At 44.2% G+C, this 25,326-nt stretch overlaps 1 protein-coding gene across 3 annotated transcripts in view; it reads left to right on the top strand.

The window, feature by feature from the left end:
• Positions 1-25,326, top strand: part of sgcz (sarcoglycan zeta) — a 152,117-nt gene that overhangs the window by 80,606 nt on the left and 46,185 nt on the right. For all 3 annotated transcript variants that reach the window (XR_014532005.1, XR_014532006.1, XM_083532998.1), the window contains exons 2-3: positions 8,215-8,409; positions 14,012-14,113. Coding sequence is in view for 1 of the 3 variants with exons in the window: in XM_083532998.1 (XP_083389124.1) it covers positions 8,215-8,409; positions 14,012-14,113 (297 nt within the window). In the remaining 2 variants the exon portion in view is untranslated. The remainder of the gene's footprint in view (positions 1-8,214; positions 8,410-14,011; positions 14,114-25,326) is intronic.

Raw genomic sequence — 25,326 nt, 5'->3', positions numbered from 1 at the left:
GATTTGCTAATCCCGCTCAGAGTTAGCGCCTGGCTACTCGCGAGTCGCCGACACGCCGAACTCCAGCTAGTATCATTCTGCTATTGATTCAAAGTAAGCATGGAAGGCTGGGTGATATTTTCCTGCCTTGTTTGCTTTGTGTCGAGGATCTCGACTCTCCTGCTCGACACACACACACACACACACACACACACACACACACACACACACACACACACACAACACGCACAGGTACATTTTTTGTCATTTTAATTCAGAGAGTTTAAGCCCTTTGACTTTTTCTAGCTCGAGAAGACAAATGTTCAGAGCTGATCTGACAGAGACATGGTGTGATTAAGGGATTTCGTGACGTTCACTTGGGAAGTCAGTGATCCATCAAGCCACCAATTACAGTCATCTCTTCTCCTGTTTTTATTCAATGTTGTTTGGTAACATGGTAATCAATCGGAGGAATTAACTGTCTTGTAGACTTCGACTTAAGATGGATTTAAATGAATATTTCTTTACTTGGAAAACTCAGAGGCACTCTGTAGGAGTTGATTTGTGCTTCTCAGTCATAATCACGACCATCCTGGGGGTAAATTAGCAGGTTATATGCATCGATTAGCCATTACACTACGACCACCTGCCTAGTATTGTGTTGGTCTCCTTTTGCTGCTAAAACTGTTGTGACCCGTCGATCATCAACAGCATGAACTTCTTCAGGAGTTTGAGCTACAGGAGGTCGTCTGTGGGATCGGAACCACACGGACCAGCCTTCGTTTCCCATGTGCCTCAATGATCCTCGTCCGCCCACGACCCTGTCACCGGTTTACGACTGTTCCTTCCTTGGAGCACTTTTGATAGATTCTGACCACTGCAGACCAGGAACATCCCACACGAGCTGCAGTTTTGAAGATGCTCTGACCCAGACGTCTAGACGTCACAATTTGTCAAACTCGCTCAAATCCTTACGGCCATTTTTCCTGCTTCTAACATCAACTTGAGGAGAAAATGTTTACCTGCTGCCTAATAAATAAATCCACCCACTAACAGGTGCCATGATGAAGATCATCAGTGTTCTTCACTTCACTGTTCATGTTATATGTTAACATATGCTAATGTTATAATGTCCTAATGTAATGTCTGATGTCAGATTTTGGACATGTAACTGTTAGAAGACCCATTAGATCAGAAGATTGTGAGTTTAAATCCCAACCTCACCAAGCTGCCATTCCGGGGCTCCTGAGCAGGGCCCCTGAGCAAGGCCCATAGCTTCTCAGGTGTATGAATGAGATAAATGTAAAATGCATCTGCAAAAAAATACTATAAATGGAAATGGAAGCTGCCTGATAATGAGGACTCCTGCAGATTTCACCCCCTTCCCGAATATGTAGATCGCCGTTTTGACACCACTGCGGAGATCCAGCATGATTAGCAGAAGGTGCTTTCAGGACATGTTCCAGAGGTGGCAGAAATGCTGGGAGCACTGTGTTGCTGTGCATCTGGACTATTTTGAAGGTGATAGTGTGTAGATAAATAAAGTAGTTTCTGGTAAACAGAGCTCGTGTCAGAATCATATCAGAAGAGGTATCAGCTGTGAGGGTTTGATGAATTGAATACAGGTAGTTATGATGGTTCGATACGTTTTCGTGTGGCAGGCAAACGTAGCGGCGTGTTCTTCTACCACTACTCAGGAAACGGCGCTCGTCCATGCGCCAGATAGCTATATACTGTTTATACGTTCATACTATTCACTATTCTTCAAGACTCCTGGGTAGACTAACCATTTTTTTTTCAAGTTGCATTGGAGTCTTCACGACGCATCTTCATCATAACTCTGGGAACACCTGTACTTGGCTTGACTTCCAACACTGGATTTCAAATGATAAATTTGGATTGTTATCTGGTCGCCTCATAAGGGGGCAGCATGGCGACACAAACAAGGTCAGCTTAGATCTTGTTAGCGTCCAAGAAGAACCAAACTGAGATTGACAAAATGGTTCACTTTCCAGTGAGAACTTCCAAAGCCACATACCTAATAGCTATCGGTTTATAATGGAAGCCTTTTGGCTATTAAGGGGAAAAAAAATGCAGGCTAGACAGGTGAGCACTCATACACACACACACACACACACACACACACACACACACACACACACACACACAGATTTTCAGTGCGGTCAGCAGCTGTAATCTAGTTGATTGAAGGCTCAGGTGAGCTGTTTGGTCCAGAGGCCCTTAATGAGGGGAGCTTTAGAGAAGAGTGATAGATCTTTTGCTTGTCAGATCAATTTGAGAAACGAGGGAGAAAAGTATTCCACTAAAAGAAAGAATAGAGAAACAGCAGAGCTGGCAATGTGACAGGGAGGAAAAATAACTTCGGATTCCAAACGGCACGAGCAGAAGTTGCCTGGCCTGAGAAAACACTAGCGATCGCTCCCCGAAGCGAGCGAGTGCGTGGGTGTGGAGGGCAGAGGAGGTAGGGGGAAGAAAAAGAGTTGCATTTCTGCCTTTCTAATGCAGGGATATTTATAGAGGCGAAAGACTTCAGGCAAAATGAGAGGGAGGGAAAGAGAGAGAGAGAGAGAGAAAGCGTGTGACCTGTTGCATCCAAATGGGCTATGAACAATTAATAACTCCTACAAACTCTTACCCGCCCACACGCATTGAATCACACGCCATGAATATGTATGGAACCAGAAAACACTTCACTCCGAAACGCTCGCATGGTACATAAGGAGAGAAAAAGTGAAGCTGAACACTGAGTTTTTGTCTCAGAAATAAAAAAATACAATAAAGTCTCCTCCGGCTTGTGGAAACGCTTTTTCGTTTTGCAGTAAAATAAAAGTCGTTCTTTTTCTCACGTCTAATACGAGTTGACCTGGAAACCATATCAGCGATGCACCGGGTGACAAAGGTGTTCTCTGGAAACGTATTCTGTTTTAATAAAAATAAATAAATGCAGAAATGCTGCACCTGGAAAAATCCGAGGTTCCTTATTGTCCTGGTTTCCCGTCTTCCTTCTCACTATTTATAAATGATCCGTACACGAGGCACCGTGGCTGCACTGTAATCTACTCTGTAATCACTTACATACATCAGGGTTCTTCATGCGTTTTCGGGTTAAAAGAGAACGATAGCAGATGTAGAAGTGTAGAGAAAGACTCGAACGGTCCTTCACTCGTCTCTCAATAGCATATGTGCTGCCTATTGCTTTTTTCCCCTTCACCCTCGCACGCTGCATTATTCTCGTGATTCCGATGCTCGGCTGGGAGATTTCCAGAGTATCGCAGTGTAAATGAGTTGAGTACCTTTCAGTTAGGAGTCAACAGTGTCTCACAGTCGCAAAGCCCTACAAGTGGGTTTATATGTCAAGCTACAACCGGTGGAGGTGAGCGTGAAGAGCGGCCCACTTGCAGTGTTAATTATAACGTCTTTCAAACACTTCCAGGGTGAGATCTTTTACAAAGGAATGTAATATATCTTCAAATATGAGTATGTCGGACATAAAGTGTCTCAGTTCATGTGTGCTGTGTTTTTTTGTTGTTGTTGTTGTTGTTATTCTAACCCAGCCATTAGGGGGGCACAAGCCAGTGTACTCTTAGTGCCGGTCCCAAGCCCGGGTAAATGGGGAGGGTTGCGTTAGGAAGGGCATCCAGCGTAAAACATGTGCCAAATCAAATATGCGGATCACAAATGAGAATTTCATACCGGATCGGTCGAGGCCCGGGTTAACAACGACCGCCACAGGTATCGTTAGCCGACAGGGTACCGGTGGAAATTGGGCTACTGTTGGCCGAAGGAGGAGAAGGAGAGGAGGAAGACGTCTACAGAGACGGCAGGAAAAGGAGCAGTGTAGGAGAGTAGAGGTTCGGGTTGGTACTTTAAATGTTGGTACTATGACGGGTAAAGGGAGAGAGATAGCTGATATGATGGAGAGGAGAAAGGTAGATGTGTTGTGTGTTCAGGAGACCAAGTGGAAAGGGAGTAAGGCCAGGAACATTGGAGGTGGGTTTAAACTGTTTTATCATGGTGTGGATGGAAAGAGAAATGGTGTAGGGGTGATTCTGAAGGAAGCGTACAGTAAGAGTGTAGTGGAGGTGAAGAGAGTTTCTGATAGGGTGATGATCGTGAAGGTGGAAGTTGAAGGGATAATGATAAATGTCATCAGTGCCTATGCTCCACAAGTCGGCTGTGAGATGGAGGAGAAAGAAAGATTCTGGAGTGAATTAGATGAAGTGGTAGATGGTGTACCTAGGAAAGAACGATTGGTGATTGGGGCAGACTTTAATGGGCATGTAGGTGAAGGGAACAGAGGTGATGAGGAGGTGATGGGTAGGTATGGTTTTAAGGAGAGGAATGTGGAAGGGCAGATGGTGGTAGATTTTGCTAAAAGGATGGAAATGGCAGTGGTGAACACGTATTTTAAGAAGAAGGAGGATCATAGGGTGACGTATAAGAGTGGAGGAAGGTGCACACAGGTGGATTATCTTCTGTGTAGGAGATGCAACCTGTAGGAGATTGGAGACTGTAAGGTGTTGGCGGGGGACAGTGTAGCTAGACAGCATCGGATGGTGGTCTGTAGGATGGTTTTGGAGGCGAAGAAGAAGAGGAGGAAAGTAAGGTTTGAAACAAGAATAAGATGGTGGAAACTGAAGGAGGAAGAGTTTAGTGTGAGGTTCAGGGAAGAGGTCAGACAGGGGCTTGGTGGTGGTGAAGAGGTGCCGGATGATTGGGCAACTACTGCAGGAGTGATGAGGGAGGCAGCTAGAAAAGTACTTGGTGTGACATCTGGAAATAGAAAGCAAGACAAGGAGACGTGGTGGTGGAATGAGGAAGTGCAGGAGAGCATTAGGGGAAAGAGATTGGCAAAACAGAAGTGGGATCGACAGAGTGATGAGAAGAGTAGGCAGGAGTACAAGGAGATGCGGCAGCAGGTTAAAAGGGATGTGGCGAAAGCCAAGGAAAAGGCATATGAGGAACTGTATAAGAGGTTGGACACTAAGGAAGGAGAAAAGGATTTATACCGATTGGCCAAGCAGAGGGACCGAGCTGGGAAGGATGTACTGCAAGTTAGAGCAATAAAGGATGGAGAGGGAAATGTGTTGACTAGTGAGGAGAGTGTGTTGAGAAGATGGAGGGAGTATTTTGAGCAGCTGATGAATGAGGAAAATCAGAGAGAGAGAAGGTTGGAGGATGTGGAGTTGGTGAAGCAGGATGTAGATAGGATTAGTAAGGAGGAAGTGAGAGCAGCGATTAAGAAGATGAAGAATGGAAAGTCGGTTGGACCAGATGACATACCGGTAGAAGCGTGGAGATGTTTAGGAGAGATGGCAGTGGAGTTTTTAACCAGATTGTTTAACAGGATTCTGGAAGGGGAGAGGATGCCTGAGGAATGGAGAAGGAGTGTGCTGGTACCGATCTTTAAGCATAAGGGAGATGTGCAGACCTGCAGTAACTACAGGGGAATTAAGTTGATCAGTCACACCATGAAGTTATGGGAAAGAGTAGTGGAAGCCAGGCTGAGAGAAGAGGTGACCATCTGTGAGCAACAGTATGGTTTCATGCCGAGGAAGAGCACCACAGATGCCTTATTTGCTTTGAGGATGTTGATGGAGAAGTATAGAGAAGGACAGAAGGAGCTGCATTGTGTATTTGTGGATTTAGAGAAAGCGTACGACAGGGTGCTGAGAGAGGAGTTGTGGTATTGTATGAGGAAGTCAGGTGTGTCAGAGAAGTATGTGAGGGTGGTGCAGGACATGTATTAGGACAGTGTGACGGCAGTAAAGTGTGCAGTAGGTACGACAGACTGGTTCAGGGTGAAGGTTGGACTGCATCAAGGATCGGCCCTGAGCCCTTTCCTGTTTGCAGTGGTGATGGACAGGTTGACGGACGAGGTCAGACAGGAGTCTCCCTGGACTATGATGTTTGCAGATGATATTGTGATTTGTGGTGAGAGTAGAGAGCAGGTTGAGAAGAGCCTGGAGAGGTGGAGATATGCGCTGGAGAGAAAGGGAATGAAAGTCAGTAGGAGTAAGACAGAGTACATGTGTGTGAATGAGAGGGAGGGCAGTGGAGTGATGCGGTTGCAGGGAGAAGAGGTGGAGAAGGTGGAGGAGTTCAGGTACCTGGGGTCAACAGTGCAAAGTAATGGAGAGTGTGTTAGGGAAGTAAAGAAAAGAGTGCAGGCAGGGTGGAGTGGGTGGAGAAGAGTGACAGGAGTGATTTGTGATAGAAGAGTATCTGCAAGAATGAAAGGGAAAGTTTATAGGACTGTGGTGAGACCTGCGATGTTGTATGGATTAGAGACAGTGGCATTGAGTAAAAAACAGGAGGTGGAGCTGGAGGTAGCGGAGCTGAAGATGTTGAGGTTTTCGTTGGGAGTGACGAGGATGGACAAGATTAGAAATGAGTTTATTAGAGGGACAGCACATGTAGGATGTTTTGGTGACAAGGTGAGGGAGGCGAGATTGAGATGGTTTGGACATGTGCAGAGAAGGGACATGAATTATATTGGTAGAAAAATGCTGAAGATGGAGCCACCAGGTAGGAGGAAAAGAGGAAGGCCAAGGAGGAGGTTCATGGATGTGGTGAGGGAAGACATGCAGGTAGTTGGTGTAAAAGAGGCAGATATAGAGGACAGGGTGGTATGGAGACGGATGATCCGCTGTGGCGACCCCTAATGGGAGCAGCCGAAAGAAGAAGAAGAAGTTGTTGTTGTTATTCTAATGTGTGCACCTGCTCTGTATTTGTTGTCTCATCAAAATAAAATATCATTGTAATGTTTCTGAAGGCATAATCCAGGTCTGGGTGAGTTTACAGGATGTTAGCGCATGCTGTGAAGGTGAAAAACGGCCTGATGTAAAGCAGAGAGCGTTAAAATGCCCTCAGAACCCAGCCGTGGATTATCGTCTTATAACGATGAGATGAGTTAAAGCTGTCATCGATGTTTGTAGAGCAAAACTGACTGAATGACTCCAAATCGCACATCATTTTCTTTACGAATTTTATATGTATATTTAGAATTGTCTCTGGTTTGAATCCTACACACGGTGCATGTGTCTGCTGCATTTCTACTAAATATGAAGCTGTTGGTTTTAACTTCTGGTGCCATTTTTGTTCAATTTCTCATGATTTCTTCCTCATCTTCTGCCTCAACCTGTTTATCAAACTCACAGTATTCACTATAAGTTAAACCGCATCCACATATTTTGCGTTTAGTTTAGTAAACTAATCATTAACTATCTGCCAACCAATTGACCAACTATCCAGTCAACCAACAAATCAATTAACCAAAAACCTGACCACCTAACCAACTGCACAATCAACTAACTTACCAGCTAACAAATCTGCCACCCACCCAAGTAACCGACTAAACAATCAACCAATCAGCGAGCCAACAAACCAGCCACACTGCCACCCAACTAACCGACCAACCATGCAGCTAACTAAACAATAAACTAACCAGCTAATCAACCATCCAAACAATTTCACAATCAACTAGTCAACTAGCAAATAAGCTACACATCCACCCACCCAAGTAAACAACCAACTAACAATTCAACCATACAAACAATTCCACAATCAACTAACTAGCAAACTAACAAACCAGCCACTCGCCAACTAACCAACCATCCAACCAACTAAACAATCAACTAACTAACCAATTTAGAAACTAGCCACACAGCCACCCACCCAACTAACCTATTAACTATCTAACCAACCAACCACTCGATCAACCAACTAGCCAACTAACAAACCGGCCACACAGTCACCCAGTCAACTAACCAACCTGCCACCCAAACAATTCCACAATTAACTAACTAGCCAACTAACAAACCAGACACACAGCCACCCACCCAAACAAGCAAACAATCAACTAACTAACCAACCACCCAAACAACTAAATAATCAACTAACTAACAAATTAATCACCCAAACAGCTAAACAATTAATCAACTAACCACCCAACCAACCCAAACAATTTCACAATCAACTAACTAACCAACCAGCCACCAATCTGTCCAAGTTCATTTATATATTGATCACTTATTCATGAACTGTAGACTGTCACATTAACGCTCATTTGAAGAGATTAACGAGTGCAACAGAAATCAAACTGGTCAAACTGATCACTGGAGGATTGAGTTTGTGTTCAACTCACAACCTTCTCATCAGGACTAAACCTTTAAGATTATTCTCTCTCTCTCTCTTCCTCTCATGTCTCTTTAGATGACCCAGGAGCAGTATATTTTGGCGTCCCAGCCGAGCGGCCTGCAGAAGCCAGGTTGCCCTGCTGCATACCCGGTGGGCATCTACGGGTGGCGTAAACGCTGTCTTTACTTCTTCATCCTCCTCCTCCTTGTCACAATGATTGTCAACCTTGCGCTCACCATCTGGATCCTGAAGGTCATGAATTTCACAGTGGTGAGTAAATCTTACCAACTTCATGTCTAACTTAACTTTCCTTTTTCGAAGAGATGGTTTACAAAAAGAAATCTACTTATGTAACATCAAATATAAATATGTCCAAAGTCATTCTCCAGATACATGTAAAGTAAATACAAGGGGGCAAATCCAAGCATGGAGAGGTGCTAGTTCAGGTGCTAGCTCAGTGGTTAAGACATTTATCTTTGGCTCAGAAGGTCACAAGTGAAAATGCCAGCGCCACCAAACTGCCACTGCAACTGCTCAGGTGTACATCAGTCTGGATAAGGGAGTCTGATAAATACCATAAATGCAAATCCAAAGAATTTAAGCAAAGATATCACCAAACAGTGATTGAAACCAGGAAACCAAAACACTGAATAAAGACTTTGTCAGAACTCTGAGGGTTTTTCTGTAACGTTATTCTGAGGCTCTTTATATTGCGTGAGGCGTGTGTGATTAGAGAACAGCTGTGTATGATCAGTATTTAGATGAATGTAAACATGACCGAGTCTGTTGCAGAGAAGTGTAGTCTAGAACATCTCTATGTGTATTCTGTGGTGTGTTCTTCTGGAAACTAAGATCTCAAAAGGTTGTTGATTGTCTAAAGCTATCACATCCTCTACTTGTCTTTTATCTTTTGTTTAAGTACCGGTAAAGTTATGAGTCTAAAAAAATCTACTCAAGTAAAAGTAAAGATTTGGTCATTTAAAATGTACTGAGTTTGTTGGGGGTCTGGGATTTTTGTGTAGTATAATGAGAGAAATCGTTTCTGGGGCCACCATTCCCCCCTTGCCATTTTTTTTATATATATATTTTTTTTTTACTCAGTAATGGATATGATTCATTTGTTACTTTTCACCTCTGGACATAAATACATCTCTACAAATAAATAAATCTACACTGGAACGCCAGATAACAAACTGAAGATAAATCAGCCTACAGCTCTGTTGAGAGGATTTTTTTTGTAAAAGACAAAGCAAATCTGGAAAAGACTTAGCTTAAGTGTTTCAGGAAGATGAAGGTCTTCACCCGTCGCTTGAAAATAGCCAGGGTCTTCGCTGTTCAGACATTTAGGGGAAGTTCCTTTCACCACCTCAGTTCCAGAACAAATAAGAGCCTTGAAGTATACTCACCTCTTATCCTGAGAGAAGGTGGTACCAGTCGAGCAGTTCTAGAGCATCTCAGGCAGCGTGGTGCAGTGCAAGAAGTGATGAGGTCTCTGTGGCAAGAGGGTGCTGGTCCAGTCATCAATCATCAACCAGTCAAGGAAGAGGAAGCAGAAGCTTGTAGTCCTCAAATGGTGTCCTTCAGCATGGCAGGATTATAGTCTGGATCAATGAGCAAGGGTTTACAGACTTTGGTGCAGAAGGAGAACATCCTGGCTCACAAGATACAGTAAAAGTTGGAATATGATGTTCTAGTGTCCAGGATGTAATCAGGATAGCAGAAGAAGAGGAGCAGTGTTTTCCATATGACCTTGTAGATCTAAGATTAAGAGCAGTATGCTGTGTAGACAATTGTTAAGGATTTGGGAATGAAAACATGTAGCCTTCTGGATTATTGCAGGAGAATGTGAGTTGTAGGAGTGGGATCTGGTTTGGAATATGACCTGCCCTCTTAATGAGGGCAGGAGATCAAGGTCATAATGCTGTTGGCACTTGTAGATCATGATTGGGATGAGAACTTATAGACTTCAGGAGTAATTTTGATCCCTGGGATAGCAGAAGTTAAATTCTAGTTTGAAATAGGAACTTGCAGATGTCTGGATGAGATCAAGGAGATTGTAGACCTATTGATGTTGGCAGTAGGAGCTTGTAAAATGTCTATTTCAAGTAGGAGACTTAAAATTGCTGAGCTCATAATAGGAGACTAAATACCTTAGAATGAGAGGAGATTGAGTGTTTTAGGATGGAAGGAGAAGAATTACTTAGGAGGATCTGTAAGTACATCTTAGGAAGAGTGCAGGACTCAGAAATCGGACTTGGATGGAAGAAAAAGATTGTAGAGCACCACTGAGGGAAGGAACTGAAGTTCAGAATTTGTGCTTGTGAGAAAAATGAGGATGAGAAGGCTGTGTATTTTGTGGAAGACTTACAAGAAGCTTGTAAGGAACTGGGAGAGGATCCTTGAGGATCAAACATAAGAAATGTATTGATACCCTATATAAAACATTAAAGGTAAAGGTATAGCTGTCAGGTCACAGCCAAACTCCATCTCCCAGCATCCACCAGAACTCCCAAACATAAATACCACAGTCTACAGCGCTCACAATCACTGAGCTGCTAATTGAGTGCAGGTGTTCCTCATCCCACACACATACATAAATAGACTCTGGCTTTATCAGAACACGGCAAAGTTTCTGTCACGAATGATGAGGAGAAGCAGTTGCAAGTGGAGGTAAAGAATCTTTAATAAGTTGAGCAAATTGATGGAGACAAAAATGGTGAACAGGATTGAAACCATCTGATGAAACCAGGGTGCTTTTTTCTATGAGGAGCACCTGCACTCATATAGAGACTTATTCTTCTGGGAGATGTAGACCATGTGAGATGTAGACCATGGAGGCCAATGTGTGGAAGTTGCAGTATTTGCTGGGACATAGTTTGTGGGAGCGGTAGTTTGTGGGGGAGCTGTAGACCATGGTGGCTATGTGAGGGAGTTGGTGTAGCTGCTGGGAGGTATGGTTTGTGGGAGCGGTAGTTTGAGGAAGCTGAAGTTTGTGGGAGCTGTAGACCATGAAAGCTCTAGTCTGTGGGGAAGCTGTAGTTATAGTGGCCATGTGAGGGAGTTGTGGTAGTTGCTGGGAGCTGTAGACCATGGAAGCTCTAGTCTGTGGGGGAGCTGTAGTCATGGTGGCTATGTGAGGGAGCTGACATAGTTGGTGGAGATGGAATTTGGCCATTAAAGGTAAAATTACTATCTATTGTTGGTGACTTTATTTAGGTCTGAGTCAAAGATGAAGAACTCTGCAACTTCTCTATGTTTGAAGCTTTCAGATGGACCCTCACTGTTTGGTATGTGAACGGTTTATTTGTCATTTTTATAGGCTTCCAGGATTGTGAGCAGATCAGGAAGCATGCAGAAGAAAAACAAAACAAAAGATTTGCTGGTGGGTTGTAATGCGATGTTTGGAGGCCAAAAATGTGCCCGAAGGAGCTCTGGATGAATGTGTGTGAGATTGTAATGTGGCAGCTGCATGAGGTGAAAATATGCTTTCAGTACCATGCATTTGTGTAATTTGTGGCTCTCACGCGGACCTGTTACAGCATTACGGAAGTGTCTCGTTCCCAACACCTGCCTATGATGGAAAGCGGCTTTCCCACGAAACGCAGGTAAACGAGCGCTAAGGCTGATCCTAAAGCGCCGAAACTGTCCTGTTGTCATTACCAGACGAAAAGGAAGAAAAAAAAACCTCCCCATGGCCTTTTCAGCCTCATAGCCCGTAATATCCACCATCTGCCACCGAGGCGACCAGCGGCAGATAAAATAAACGTGTCAGGATTTATGTGTCTATCCATTTCCCTGCATTTTCTCCCAAAAGCCTTTTCTGACTCAATTTGTGCTGGCGGTCAGCCTCCGTTCGCCAAATGAGATCCCACAAACCCCTGGGGAAGACCACCTTTCAGATCCTGATTGGTGTTAAGAGCTCGGAACGAGTGAGACACAAGGAAAGCGTGAGGAAAGATGGAAGAGGGAAAGCTATAGAAGCTTTATCTCGGTTATGTAAATATCCGCTGTTCATCGTGGAGAAAATGCGAACTCTACGTCTACGCGGGTTTTTTTGTGTAAAGTAGAACTATTTTTAAGCTGATGCTATGGAAATGAAAAACAGCCTGCTCTGCTGTCTCAGCGCTTTTTATGATTAGTGATCTCATCCTGATGACATCATCACACCGAAACCTTATTAAGTTTGAGGCAATCAGTCACGCTTGAGTCCGAACCGTCAGTCTGAGGTTCTTTAATTTCGGTGTCATGGACCGAGAGAGCAAAAGGACAGTGTGTGTGTGTGTGTGTGTGTGTGTGTGTGTGTGTGTGTGTGTGTGTGTGTGTGTGTGTTTGCTTTAGCCTGTTATTCTTGCCTAAAGCTATTGCAATGTAATAACTGTCTGTAATACTGTAACAAACATGGCAGTATTTTCTGAATCTGTATTTCTCTCTCTCCCTCTTTCAATTTTTTTTGTTTTTCTCTCTCTTTTCTCAATGTGTGTATCTGTGTGTTAGTTTTCCTTCTTTCATGCATGTTTCTCTCTCGTTCCTTGCCGGTTCCTGTGATTTCCTAAATGTTTCATCATTTAATGTATATTCTGTCATTCATTTTCTCTCACTCGATCCATTGATCTCTCTCTCCTTCTCTCTTTTTTATTCATCTGTCACTCTTTCTATCACTTCATACGAAGAAAAGTTCTCTCACTTCAAACAATCTTTGTGTTACCGTCTCTGTTTGTGTCACACACTTAAGTGTGTGTGTGTGTGTGTGTGTGTGTGTGTGTGTGTGTGTGTGTGTGTGTGTGTGTGTGTGTGTGTTCACAGCCACAGCAGATAAATGTGTACTTACCACTCACTCAGACCAGATCAATCCATGCACTGTGCATTACTTCACCTCCCTGTGTGTGTGTGTGTGTGTGTGTGTGTGTGTGTGTGTGTGTGTGTGTGTGTGTGTGTGTGTAAGGACACCCTCTTGCATTAGTTTCCTCAGTTCCACTACATAAATTGTTAAAAGCAGCGTCACTGAAGGTTGTTGGAATTCAATAAGGTATCGATCTTTGTGCGTGTGTGCGTGTGTGCGTGTGTGTGCGTGCGTGTGCGTGCGTGTGCGTGCGTGTGCGTGCGTGTGCGTGCGTGTGTACGTGTGTGTGCACTTAACCTCAGTTTGTTAAGCGGCTCATATAAAGTCTGACCTCCTGATACACTTATGATTATTACATCTGGTGAGAATTTCTCCAATCTATCGCTTTTTTTTCTATTCCTCTCTCTCGCTCTCTCTCTCTCGCTCTCGCTCTCGCTCTCTCTCTCGCTCTCTCTCTCTCGCTCTCGCGCTCTCTCGCTCTCTCGCTCTCTCTCTCGCTCTCTCTCTCTCGCTCTCGCGCTCTCTCGCTCTCTCGCTCTCTCTCTCGCTTTCTTTTTTTTCTTTTCCTCTCACGTCCCCCCTCCTTTTCTCTTCATGTCTCTGTCTTTCTTTGTTTTTCATATATAATCATTTAAAACTCATCATTTGCTTTTTCCCCTAAAAAATAAATAAATAAACTTGAGGTGGTTCCTAAAAAACAGTGGATAAAAAAAAAAAAAATAATGAAATAAATTAAAGATAATTTCCCTTTAGTGTATAACATAATAATTATTCTATTAATAGCAATTAATATCATATCAAATCCTTAAACTTAAAAAAAAATATCCCTTCGTTAGTTGTTGTACGCCCGGAGGCGGATCCGGATCTGAGCCCGGAACGCCGGATGTTGGGCAGGAACACTGGGGTGAGATGGAGAATATGGAAGGGTGTGTAATAAGTGTCTTTACACTAATCCCAGGTGAGATTATTCCTCGCTCACTGTGTGTGTGTGTGTGTGTGTGTGTGTGTGTGTGTGTGTGTGTGTGTGTGTAGGACGGGATGGGGGATCTACGCATCACCAAAGAAGGCGTGAGGTTAGAAAGTGTCTCCGAGTTTCTTCTTCCTCTGTACGTGAAGGAGATTCAATCGAGACGGGTAAGAGCTCCAGAGCTTTTTTCCCTTTTCTGTCTTTCTTGTCCTTTTGTGTTTCCTCTCTTTCTCACTCTCTTTATATATTAAATATAATGTTATATGTTGGAGATTTCACATATTTACACTTTCAGGAAGTCCAGAACAACCTAGAAACTTTGTTGCATGGCAATTATTCGAACGTTCTTCTAGCTGTCTGTGTATCTATCCATCATTCTGTTGGTCTTAAAGCAAAAAAAAAAAAAAAACCTCACTGGTTCCATGCAGAAGGAAAGAGAGACGGGCAAAAGTAGAGCGTTGTTTCTTTACTTTGTTTCACCCCGGTTCTTTCCTTTCCATTACTCACAGTACCCTCCAGTACTCCACACTCTCGCTGTTCCAGACACCTTTCCTCTGCGTCTGCGCGTCTCACTCGCGGATCGGTCCGTCTTTTCCCTGCGTCTGCCAGTCTCACTCGCGGATCGGCCCGTCTTTCCCCTGCGTCTGCCCGTCTCACTCGCGGATCGGCCCGTCTTTCCCCTGCGTCTGCCCGTCTCACTCGCGGATCGGCCCGTCTTTTTTCCCTGCGTCTGCCCGTCTCACTCGCGGATCGGCCCGTCTTTCCCCTGCGTCTGCCCGTCTCACTCGCGGATCGGCCCGTCTTTCCCCTGCGTCTGCCCGTCTCACTCGCGGATCGGCCCGTCTTTCCCCTGCGTCTGCCCGTCTCACTCGCGGATCGGCCCGTCTTTCCCCTGCGTCTGCCCGTCTCACTCGCGGATCGGCCCGTCTTTCCCCTGCGTCTGCCCGTCTCACTCGCGGATCGGCCCGTCTTTCCCCTGCGTCTGCCCGTCTCACTCGCGGATCGGCCCGTCTTTCCCCTGCGTCTGCCCGTCTCACTCGCGGATCGGCCCGTCTTTTCCCTGCGTCTGCCCGTCTCACTCGCGGATCGGCCCGTCTTTCCCCTGCGTCTGCCCGTCTCACTCGCGGATCGGCCCGTCTTTCCCCTGCGTCTGCCCGTCTCACTCGCGGACCGGCCCGTCTTTCCCCTGCGTCTGCCCGTCTCACTCGCGGACCGGCCCGTCTTTCCCCTGCGTCTGCCCGTCTCACTCGCGGACCGACACGCCTTTCTCTCAGCATCTGCCTGCTCTTAGTCACCATTCCGCTCTCCTCTGCTTGGTCTCTCTCTCCCCCCTGAGGCTGATGTCTTTCTCTCTTTATTGGCGCCACCAGACTGGAACACCGCACCGATTAGTCTCATCAGCTACAGGTGTAGGCTTACCGCTAATAAACCGCTCAGCATCTGTTAGCATAGAGCAGTTCTGTTCACGGCATGACACAATCCGAGCTCCAGATTTAATCTGAGGAGTAAACGCCGATCTTCTCACCATCAGCTGTTAGTGTGGCTTCAAGGCTGCTTGGGCAGAAAGCTAAAAAAAGCAGAACGTTTCAGATTGACGCTTTGTGGGTTTTTTTCTAATCGAACGTCTTGGGAGCGAACGGTGGTTCAGAACCGTTTTTCCACTTTATCTTTCAGAAATTGTTTATTTTGAGTTGACGGGCAAAAGTGGAAAAGGTGGAAACAAAACCAGATTTAAGATTTAAGAGCTGCATCTCCAGAGTTGATTTCCAGGAAATCAAGGACACGGTCTGACTTTATGATGAGTTTTGTTTTATTGGGGAAATGTCTTTCTGGCAGGTTGATGGGTCGTAATGAAGTCCACACTCTACTCATTATAATAAAAAGACACCCGATTGACACGTCTCGTTCCAATTTTTTGTCCCTCTGGGGGACGAGGGCAAATCGGCAGCCTTCTTCAAGGTTACAAGTTCATTCGAACTTTTAATCTGAATGAGGGACGAGTGCAAATTGAGCCGTCGTCTCATCACGGACCCAATTCCAGGCGATGCGAGTATTGGGAATTATTTTTAGTAATAAGCGAAAGAAACGTGTTCTTCTTTGTTTCTTCTTCATTTGTCCGTTGCAAGAAAATAAGACATAATTGCAGACTAATAATAATGAACCTGAGTCTGGACCTCTTCCTGTAAATATGCAAAACAGCGGGATGCAAATTGGGCTAATTACGCTTCCGAAAACAAACGCTATTTTGTTTTTTTTTTTTTTGTTTCTTTTTTTGTTCCCCTACATTAATCATTTCTCCTTCATTGTTCTGTCGATCTGCTCATTCTCTTCCGCTCTATCTGGAACGAGTAAACACACTTATTCTCATACTCCCTCTCGCTCTAACAAACAAGCTCACAAACTCCTCATTCCTCTTTCCCTCCCTCTCTCTCTCTCTCTCTCTCTCTCTCTCTTTCCGTCTCTCTGTCTCTCTCTGTCTCTCTCTCTCTTTCTCTCTCTCCCTCTCTCTCTCTCTCTCTCTCTCTCTCTCTCTCTCTCTCTCTCTCTCTCTCTCTCTCTCTCTCTCTCTCTCGCTCTCTCTTTCCCTTTCCCTTTTTGTCTCTCTCTCTCTCTCTCTCTCTCTCTCTCTCTCTCTCTCTCTCTCTCTCTCTCTCTCTTTTTCTCTCTCTCTCTCTCTTTCCCCCCCCCCCCCCTCTCTCTCTCTGTGTCTCTCTCTCTCTTTCCCTCTCTCTCTCTCTCTCTCTCTCTCTCTCTCTCTCTCTCTCTCTCTCTCTCTCTCTCTGGACTTCAGAGTTTTACACTCCTGCTCTGCTGCAGGCTTTATCATGTCTAAGCTTCAAAAAGGTAGAAATCAACATTTAGTTTGTGCAGTTTTGGAGTCCAGCAGTAACCAGTGAAATGGTTCTTGTTGCTGCCCTCAAAACCCTCAAAAAGGGATTGGACAGAGACTGAATTAGGCAAAGATTAGATAATGATTGACAGAGATTTGTTATGTATTAGGTGGGGAGTGGGAAGAGATTATTGGGGAACTGGGCAGAGACGGTGCAGGATTTGGATGGGTGTTATATATGGATAGTTCAGAGATTGGTTATGGATTTGGCAGGGATTAGACAGGGATTTAATTCGGTTTAGATTGGATTAGGCAGAGATTTTGGGCAGGGTTTGGGTAGGGATTTGGTTGTGATTGGGCATAAAATCTTTAGGGATTTGATTGGACATGGATTGAACAAAGATTTGGTGTGAGTTGGGATTGGACAGGTCATTGGTCATAGAATTAGTAGGGATTGGATTGCACAAAGATTGGATAAGGATTGGGCAGGGATTGGGCAGAGATCGGACTGGGATTGGGTAGGGATTGACCGGGTCTTGGGTAGGGATTAGATTGAGCAGAGATTGGACAGGTATTGGCATGGATTGGACAGGGATTTGGTAGAGATTGGATTGGCAGGGATTGGGCAGAGATCGGACTGGGATTGGGTAGTGATTAGGCAGAGATTGTGTAGGGATTGTGTGTGTGTGTGTGTGTGTGTGTGTGTGTGTGTGTGTGTGTGTGTGTGAACATGTGTGAGTGTGTGTAGTGATGGATGGTTCTGGCCTGTTTATTTTTTCGTTGTGTGCTCTTTTCTAATTGCACCCCATGGGAAGCCATAAAAGCTCATCACTGTGAGCAGAACTGAATAAAAGAGGAAAAGGCTTATTTTTACCTTCTTTTTCTTCTGTCTACTAAAAAAAGGGAGGGGGGGAAGCTGTAGGTCTTTGGTGGCCGTTGCTGGTGGAATGGCAGTGTGAGGACATTTTTTTGGCAGAAGTTCCCTGATCTAAGCATTTTTGTTGCTCTGTGACTGCAGGTTACAGCCTTCTTTTTTTTCCTTCTTTTTTTTGTGGACTTCATTCTTTTTTTCAACTCGTCCTATTTATCTTGCATCCTTCACTTCAAAAAACACAACCTGGAGGTATGGCTGGCAGCCTGGTTTTCTGCAGGAGGATCGTTTCAAACAAGTGTAAGGTTTTACCTGTGGATCTGAGGTGATGGAGGAGTTTTCTGAACGACATAGGACTGAAAAAAGGGGGAGGGCTCACCACATCCATCACGTCCACCACATCCATCACGTCCATCACATCCATCAAGTCCAGTATGAGCAGAAACTGACGTTTACATTTAAGGAAGGTCTCCAGTGTCAGTTTCCACATTCTGTGGTAAAACTCTAACTAGAAGGTTCCCAGAATCCCAGTTTACACTTTCCAAGCTGCTTTTTTTGTTACATTAACAATTAAAAAAGATGTTGGCCAGTGGTTAAGATGTTTGACTTCTAATCAAAAGATTATGAGTTCGAACTCTAGGACCTCGAAAATGGCTCCTGCTGGACCTATGAGCAACCCTTAGGACTCATCTGCTCAGATTTTAAACATTGCATTCCACATCGAGTTCCCATTTGCTCTTAAAATAATCATCACTCTTCTGGGAAGATGTTCCACTAGATTTTGTGGAGATTTGCCACAATTGTGCTAGTAAAGTCATGTACTGATGTAGGTGAGGTGAGGAGTTTTCTGGGGTGTATCAGCATTCACATTCATCCCAACGGTGTTCAAAAGGTTTGGAGCTCTATAGCAGAAGATCTTCGACATCTTTCAATCCATGGAAAGCTTATCTTCATGAAGCTGGCTTTATGCACAGGGGATGCATGCAGTCATGCTGGAACAGGTTTGGGTCTCCTAGTTCAAGTTAAGTTAAAAGATGTCCTACACATTTGTCTATCTCCAAGTTTGTGGTAGAAAAAGTTAGTTATCTAAATACTTTAGTCCGTATACTGTAATTGTACCAAGTCCCTCTGGATGAGGGCTTCTGGCAAATACCATCAATGTAAAACCTCAGCCACAATAGATGTTCTTGGCGCTCCATGTGAAGAGAACGTTGTAGGAATCAGTGTTTTGGAATAGAATAGCCTTTATTTGTCACATATACGTTACATCGAAATTTGTTCTTCGCATATCCCAGCTTGCTCACAAGCCACTGGAGCTTCCAGTCCCCCAATGTGAATATGCTCTCATATGAAACTACTTACTTTAGGGTGGTTGGAAAGGCTGAAGGTATCTCCGCTACTTCACACAAACTTGTGGCTGAGTTTGTGTTTTTATAAAATGCGTCCTCGTTACAGATTTGTCCTCGTTAAGCTCATTGAGTTACAGTTCTTGTGTCTTGCCATATGGCTTTGATGGCTAATGACTTCTTCAGGGTGCCATTTGCTACTTTCTGAGAGTCTTGAAGAGGTTTGGGAGGTTGGTGGACCCCCGCTGGTGGAAGCATGGGGTTCGGACAGAGCCTCGGTGGGAGCGGGGCGACGCAGGTAAAAATAGCTGTTCATTAAGATTTAACAGCTTCTCTGCATGATGAAAAGCGCTGAGTGAATGATAAGGGGGAATATTAATTCTGCTCAGTTGAAGACATGAACACACACACACACACACACGAAGTCCTGCTGGGCCGCCATTATCCTCAGCAGTAGCTGATTTTATCCGTAATTCCATTTGGAACTCTAATGGATTATAGTACATCATTTTCTGTCTCGATCTCAGTGAAGTCTTATAGAGTCAAGAGAAAGTGACTACCAGATTTGTTAAAAAGCCACAAGAGAAACGAGATGCAGCCAAACCTGTTCCTCACACCAACCTCACACCCTGTTCCTCACACCAACCTCACACCCTGTTCCTCACACCAACCTCACACCCTTCTCCTCACACCAACTTCACACCCTGTTCCTTACACTAACCTCACACTCTGTTACTAACACCCTGCTCCTCACACCAACCTCACACCCTGTTTCTCACACACCATTCCTCACACCAACCTCACACCATTCCTCACACCGTTTCTTACACTAACCTCACACTCTGTTCCTTACATCCTGCTCCTCACACCAGCCTCACACCCTGCTCCCCACACCAACCTCACACCCTGTTCCTCTCACACCGTTACTCACACCAACCTCACACCCTGTTCCTTACACCAACCTCACACCCTGTTTCTTACACTAACCTCACACCCTGTTTCTCACACTAACCTCACATTCTGTTCCTCACACCATCCTTACACACTGTTCCTCACACCAACCTCACACCGTTCCTCACACCAACCTCACACCCTGTTACTCACACCAACCAACCAACCCTAGAAATACTGTACTAGTAGCGCTGCCTATTTAGTTTGAAGGTGGAGTTTAAACAGAAACCTGAATGAAGCAGTCTCCATGACGACATCACAGGCCAGAAAGTCACACTCTTGTGATGGTTAATTATGAGGACAAACAAACTGATTACTGTTGTCTTAGTGCCCGTGACACTGGGGTACCACCTCCCACCGACCTCCCCGCCCACACACACAAACACACACACACACACACACACACACACACACACACACAGGCATATGGTAACCCGGCCTCGTCTCTGCCCTCGCGCTGGCTAAAATTAATTAAAGAGCCGTTGAGAAATAATTACACGCACTCCGCTGGCCATGGCAGGATTTAACAGAGCGCCTCGAGTGCAATATTTTCACGGGACTTGTAAGGACAGGGACATGTAACAGGGACATGCTGACCTCTGACCTCAGCAATGAGATATTTCACGGTTTCCTCATCACAGCTGAACAAGATTAACATCAGCACAGCTTTTCTTCTGTCTTGAGACAACGTCCTGACACCGGAGACTCCTCCCAAAAACCCTGACACTGGAGACTCCTCCCAAAAACCCTGACACTGGAGACTCCTCCCAAAAACCCTGTCACTGGAGACTCCTCCCAAAAACCCTGTCACTGGAGACTCCTCCCAAAAACCCTGTCACTGGAGACTCCTCCCCAAAACCCTCACACTGGAGACTCCTTCCAAACACACGTGCTTAATTGCAGTATAGTCCCTTATAGAAACGCTAACGTGTTCATTTCTATGTGCATCAACTTCTAGACGAAGCAAAATCGAGGATTCAAATCTCACCACTTTGCAAAGTTGAGTTCTTATGGACAAAAAAAAGGACAGAAGTTTTGTTTTTCTATTTTTGACTTGTTTCAGCAGGTCATCTTTAACCGCCCGTAAACCTACACACTCGTCTAATCCCGGTCATCGGTTCAGTTCATCCTCCACAATTTCAATGCCAGATTTCAGCTCCAACAAGAAAAGTGCCAAAGAGCTTATATTATACATCTGAAATAAAAAAAAAAAAAAAAAAAAACAATCTTGATTTGACTGTTTAGTTCTGTTCATCTCTGCTCTTGAAATAGTTTATGTTTCATAATATGAGAATGTATGGCACAGGGAAACGGGAAATTTTGGAACTAGGATTTGGCCACCATTAAGTTTCGGCAAGCAAGCCGGTAAGATAATGTCTAAGGCGTCCTTAAATACCGGGTGGCGCAGGAAAAATGGCAAGATGGCTGCCAACCCAGAAGCTCATAACGCAAACCCGGAAGTGTGTCCACGAACCTGGAAGATTCTGACAGGTTATAATGGAGCGATGAAGTGGTTCGCAATGAGCGTTCGCTGTAAAGGCTTTTATAAGAACGGTGATAGTGTGAGGGAATTTTGGCATCATTATCATTTATGACGTCATGATCGACTGCTCATTCAGAAGAAAACGATTCAGCCTTAAAAAAACAATTGCCCAGGTGGTGTCCTTTTTTTTCTCTTCAGATTTGCCAGGATAATCTGACACCCCACCTCTGGATTGAGTTCTCTTCAACCGCTCTGTGCAGCTGGAGATGTTTCCAGATCAACAAACTAAAGATCCATGAAGCTGCTGAGCAACTCAAGAACTTTGAGGATGAATTTGGACTGTAATTAATATCACCAGTCTACTACAATTGTTCAGGACCACAGTTTGCATGAACAGTTCTGCATTTAAAGCACCTTTAACTACACCCTCCAAGACTGGAACTGTAATAAATGGACATTCAGTGTTGAGGATGAGGGCGGGTTTCCTTTTGAGTCCCGTTCCTCTAAAGATTTCTTCCTCATGCCATCTCAAGGTGGTTTTTCTTCACTACAGTCGCCACTGGTTCTCTCATCAGGGATAAACTTATAATTATAATGAACACACTTATAAGCAATAAACTTCTTTTTTACAACCTTATAACTACTTTAAAGCTGCTCTGAGATAAAGTCCATTGTAAAAAGTGCTACACAAATAGAAATGAATTGAAGTGGTGTTGAACGGCCTGCACACCAGAGAATTGCGAGGCGATTGCCATTGTGAGGAGCCCAAGCCGCCTCAGATAAAGAGGACAGCGTTTACTCAAGACAGAAGGAAACTTGTGTCCCAGTCACCCTACATTCTTACTTTTCCTCCCGTCAGGTCTTAGATTTTCAGAGCCTTCAGCTTCATACAGCTCTGTGTTTTTGGTGTCACGTTTACATTCTCCAAGTGTGTGTTCCTGCTAAAAAAAAAAAAAAAACAGAGAACAGAGAGGAAAAGATTGCAGCGAGAGAGAGATATGTATGGTACACATTTTCCCAAAGAGGTTCTTATGTTCTAAAAACATAGAGTCTTCTGTCACTGGACTCCTACAAAGAATCTCCAAGAATTCCCTTTAGGATGGTAGATTTATGATCCTTGCATAAGTTTTCACTCACCCTTGAGACCACATTTTTGTAGCCTTGAAACTGGAACATTATATTTTGGTTTGATGTCAGGAGTACTTACTAAATCATCCAGGAAAGGGGTGGGAGATATTCAGGAGCTATCCAGGAGATATGCAGAAGATATCCAGGAAATCTCCAGGAGAGATACAGGAGCTATCCAGGAGATATTCAGGAGATATCTGTCAGATATCCAGAAGATAGCCAGGACAAATACTGGAGATAGTCAGGAGATATCCATCAGATATCCAGGAGATATGCAGGAGATATCCAGGAAAGATTCAGGAGATATCTAGGAGATATTCAGAAGAAATTCAGGAAATATCTGTCAGATATCCAGAAGATAGCCAGGAGAAATACTAGATATATCCATTAGTTATCCAGGAGATACCCAGAAGATATATAGGAGATATCCATCAGTTATTCACAAGATAGGTAAGAGATGTCCAGAAGATATGCAGGAGAGATTCAGGACAAAATGCTTGGAAGAGTTTTTCAGAAAGAGATTAAAGTGATGTGAATGTCAGTATTTAGAAAGATTGAAAGACTTTGGCACAACTGCAAGTGTCTGGAGAAAACCATCCAGTAAGAAAATGTCAGAAGACAGAGATATGATCTTCTGTGTGAACCCTCATATAGAACTACACTTTGATTTGAGGTAACAGTCTGAAGATTTCCTTTGACCAAACAAATCTATAAAAATCCAGATGTTGCATTTTATTTTCTTGGAAAATCGTCCTTTAGCATGAATAACATCTTCACACACTTTCAGCATCTGGACACTTCCTTTCTCCAAACTTCACTAGTTGGAATTTTCTTGTTCATCCCAGAGCAGTTCAGTGGGATGTAGGGGAAATGACTGGGCAGGTGATTCCATGATAGATATCACTCCAGACCACCGTTTACTCTCGAAATAACACCCACAGAACTTGAACATACAGTAGGTTCTTCTCACACTTGGACTCCACAGAACTTTCTTTCACTCATTTACTGTCCAATTCTTTTTTGTTTTTGCCTTTACTGAGTTTGTTGAACAGAAAAACCATAAACGGCGAGGAGTTTCCAAACTTTTCACAGCTGCTGTATATGGTGAGAAGTTTACTTCCCAATCAATGCTACATCCTCAGAGGGGCTGGAGACTGTGCTATAAAAATGGAGGCCAGACTCTGTTGCTTGGCTTGTAAACCCAATCGGTGATTGTGTAACTGTGATGCCATTGGGGAAATTCCAAAGCAAATACACTGTGGATACACTTTTTGTGTATATTTTTAAATTTGATATTTTTGTATAGATGATTTTTTCATCTTTTTAGTTTCTTGTTTCTTTGTCACTTCAGTATTTCTTCACTGCATACCATGTGGTAGTTTTTTACATGCCAACAGATGGCAGCACAGGGCTGCACACACAGTCACAAGGAGCACCGACCTTCATAAGTCATTGTGTCAAAACACCTCGTCCTGTGCACATCGGGAGCTCTGCGACTGGTGCTAAACTGACCACGTGCATTACCACGTCTGCTATTCTGACCACGTGCGCACCCTGTCATTGAGCTCTTCCTCACACGTGAAACAACGCCATCACAACGCCGCACGCACCCTACTCGCTAGATTTGGCTCCTGCGGACTTCTTTCTCTTCCCGAAGTTGAAGATCCAGCTCCCCGTTTTTGACACCATTGGGAGTGCTGCTGTTGCATGACCCATCGCTTTTCTCCAAAATGTACCCTCATGCTTCTCAAACCATTTTCTTCTCTTTCTTTTGGTCTGGATCTCTTTCATTTTTCTTCTGTAAATTTTCTTCTATTCTTTTCTGGATCTTCTCCATTTTTATCTGTTTACTTTCCCAGATTTTTGGTCTGGATCTCCTCCATATTCTTCTGGAAAAATATTCTCCATATATGGTCTGGACCCCCTACATTTTCTCTTAGATATTTCCCTCTATATTTGGTCTGGATCTCCTATAATTTCCTCCCGTATTTGTCTTTTTTCTTCTGAACCTTCTCCTCTATTTACTTTCTGGAACTTCTGTTGTTTTTTTCAGGATCTTTGTCTATCTTTTTTTCAGGACTTCTTCCTTTATTTTCAACTGGTTCAACCTATACTTTTTTCTTCCCTTTTCTTCTATTGGATTTTCTTCTGGATCTTGAAGTAAAAAGTAAAACCACTCTATCTTGCTAAATGATATAGTTGCGACTCAAATAATAACCAAGTTCTGATTTATAATTTTCCAGGAGTGTGAAACATGGTGGTGGTGGCATCATGCTGAAGGTTATGCTTGGCCTTGTGGTTGCTTCTCTTTTTAATCCTCACTCGGTAAATGTAAAGATTAGGAAGGTGTGTACGATTATGCAACGTTTTGCATATATGTGTGTGTGTAATATTTCCATAAGACACACATGCATCACGGGGACGGCATTGCCATGGTGCCCACATGGCGGCTCAGCAGTGCAGCGGATGGAGAAACGCCGCGTGTCGGGGTGGTAATGGGTTATCGATCGGAGAGGCGGTGGATCGCGGAGGTTCGAGTTCGGCTCCTTGGGCCGTCACAACAACATTATTAAAGAAGATCAAACGCATGGCGGTGTGGAGAAATGTCACACACTCGCTCGCTATTCACCTCCTTTATCCCGGCGCTAGCTCCAGACCTGACACGTAGCTGCGGTGTCAGTGGGTGTTAGCACCGATGCTGTAGGTGTAAGGGATTGATATTTCTAATGCTGCGAACCTGAAACTATTCAACAGCCTTCAAAAATCTGCTG

This window comes from Silurus aristotelis (genome assembly GCF_946808225.1).
Source record: "Silurus aristotelis genome assembly, chromosome: 27".
Classification (NCBI taxonomy): Eukaryota; Metazoa; Chordata; class Actinopteri; order Siluriformes; family Siluridae; genus Silurus; species Silurus aristotelis.
The sequence above is the reverse complement of the archived record's forward strand: the minus strand, read 5'-3'. Positions and strand labels throughout refer to the sequence as shown.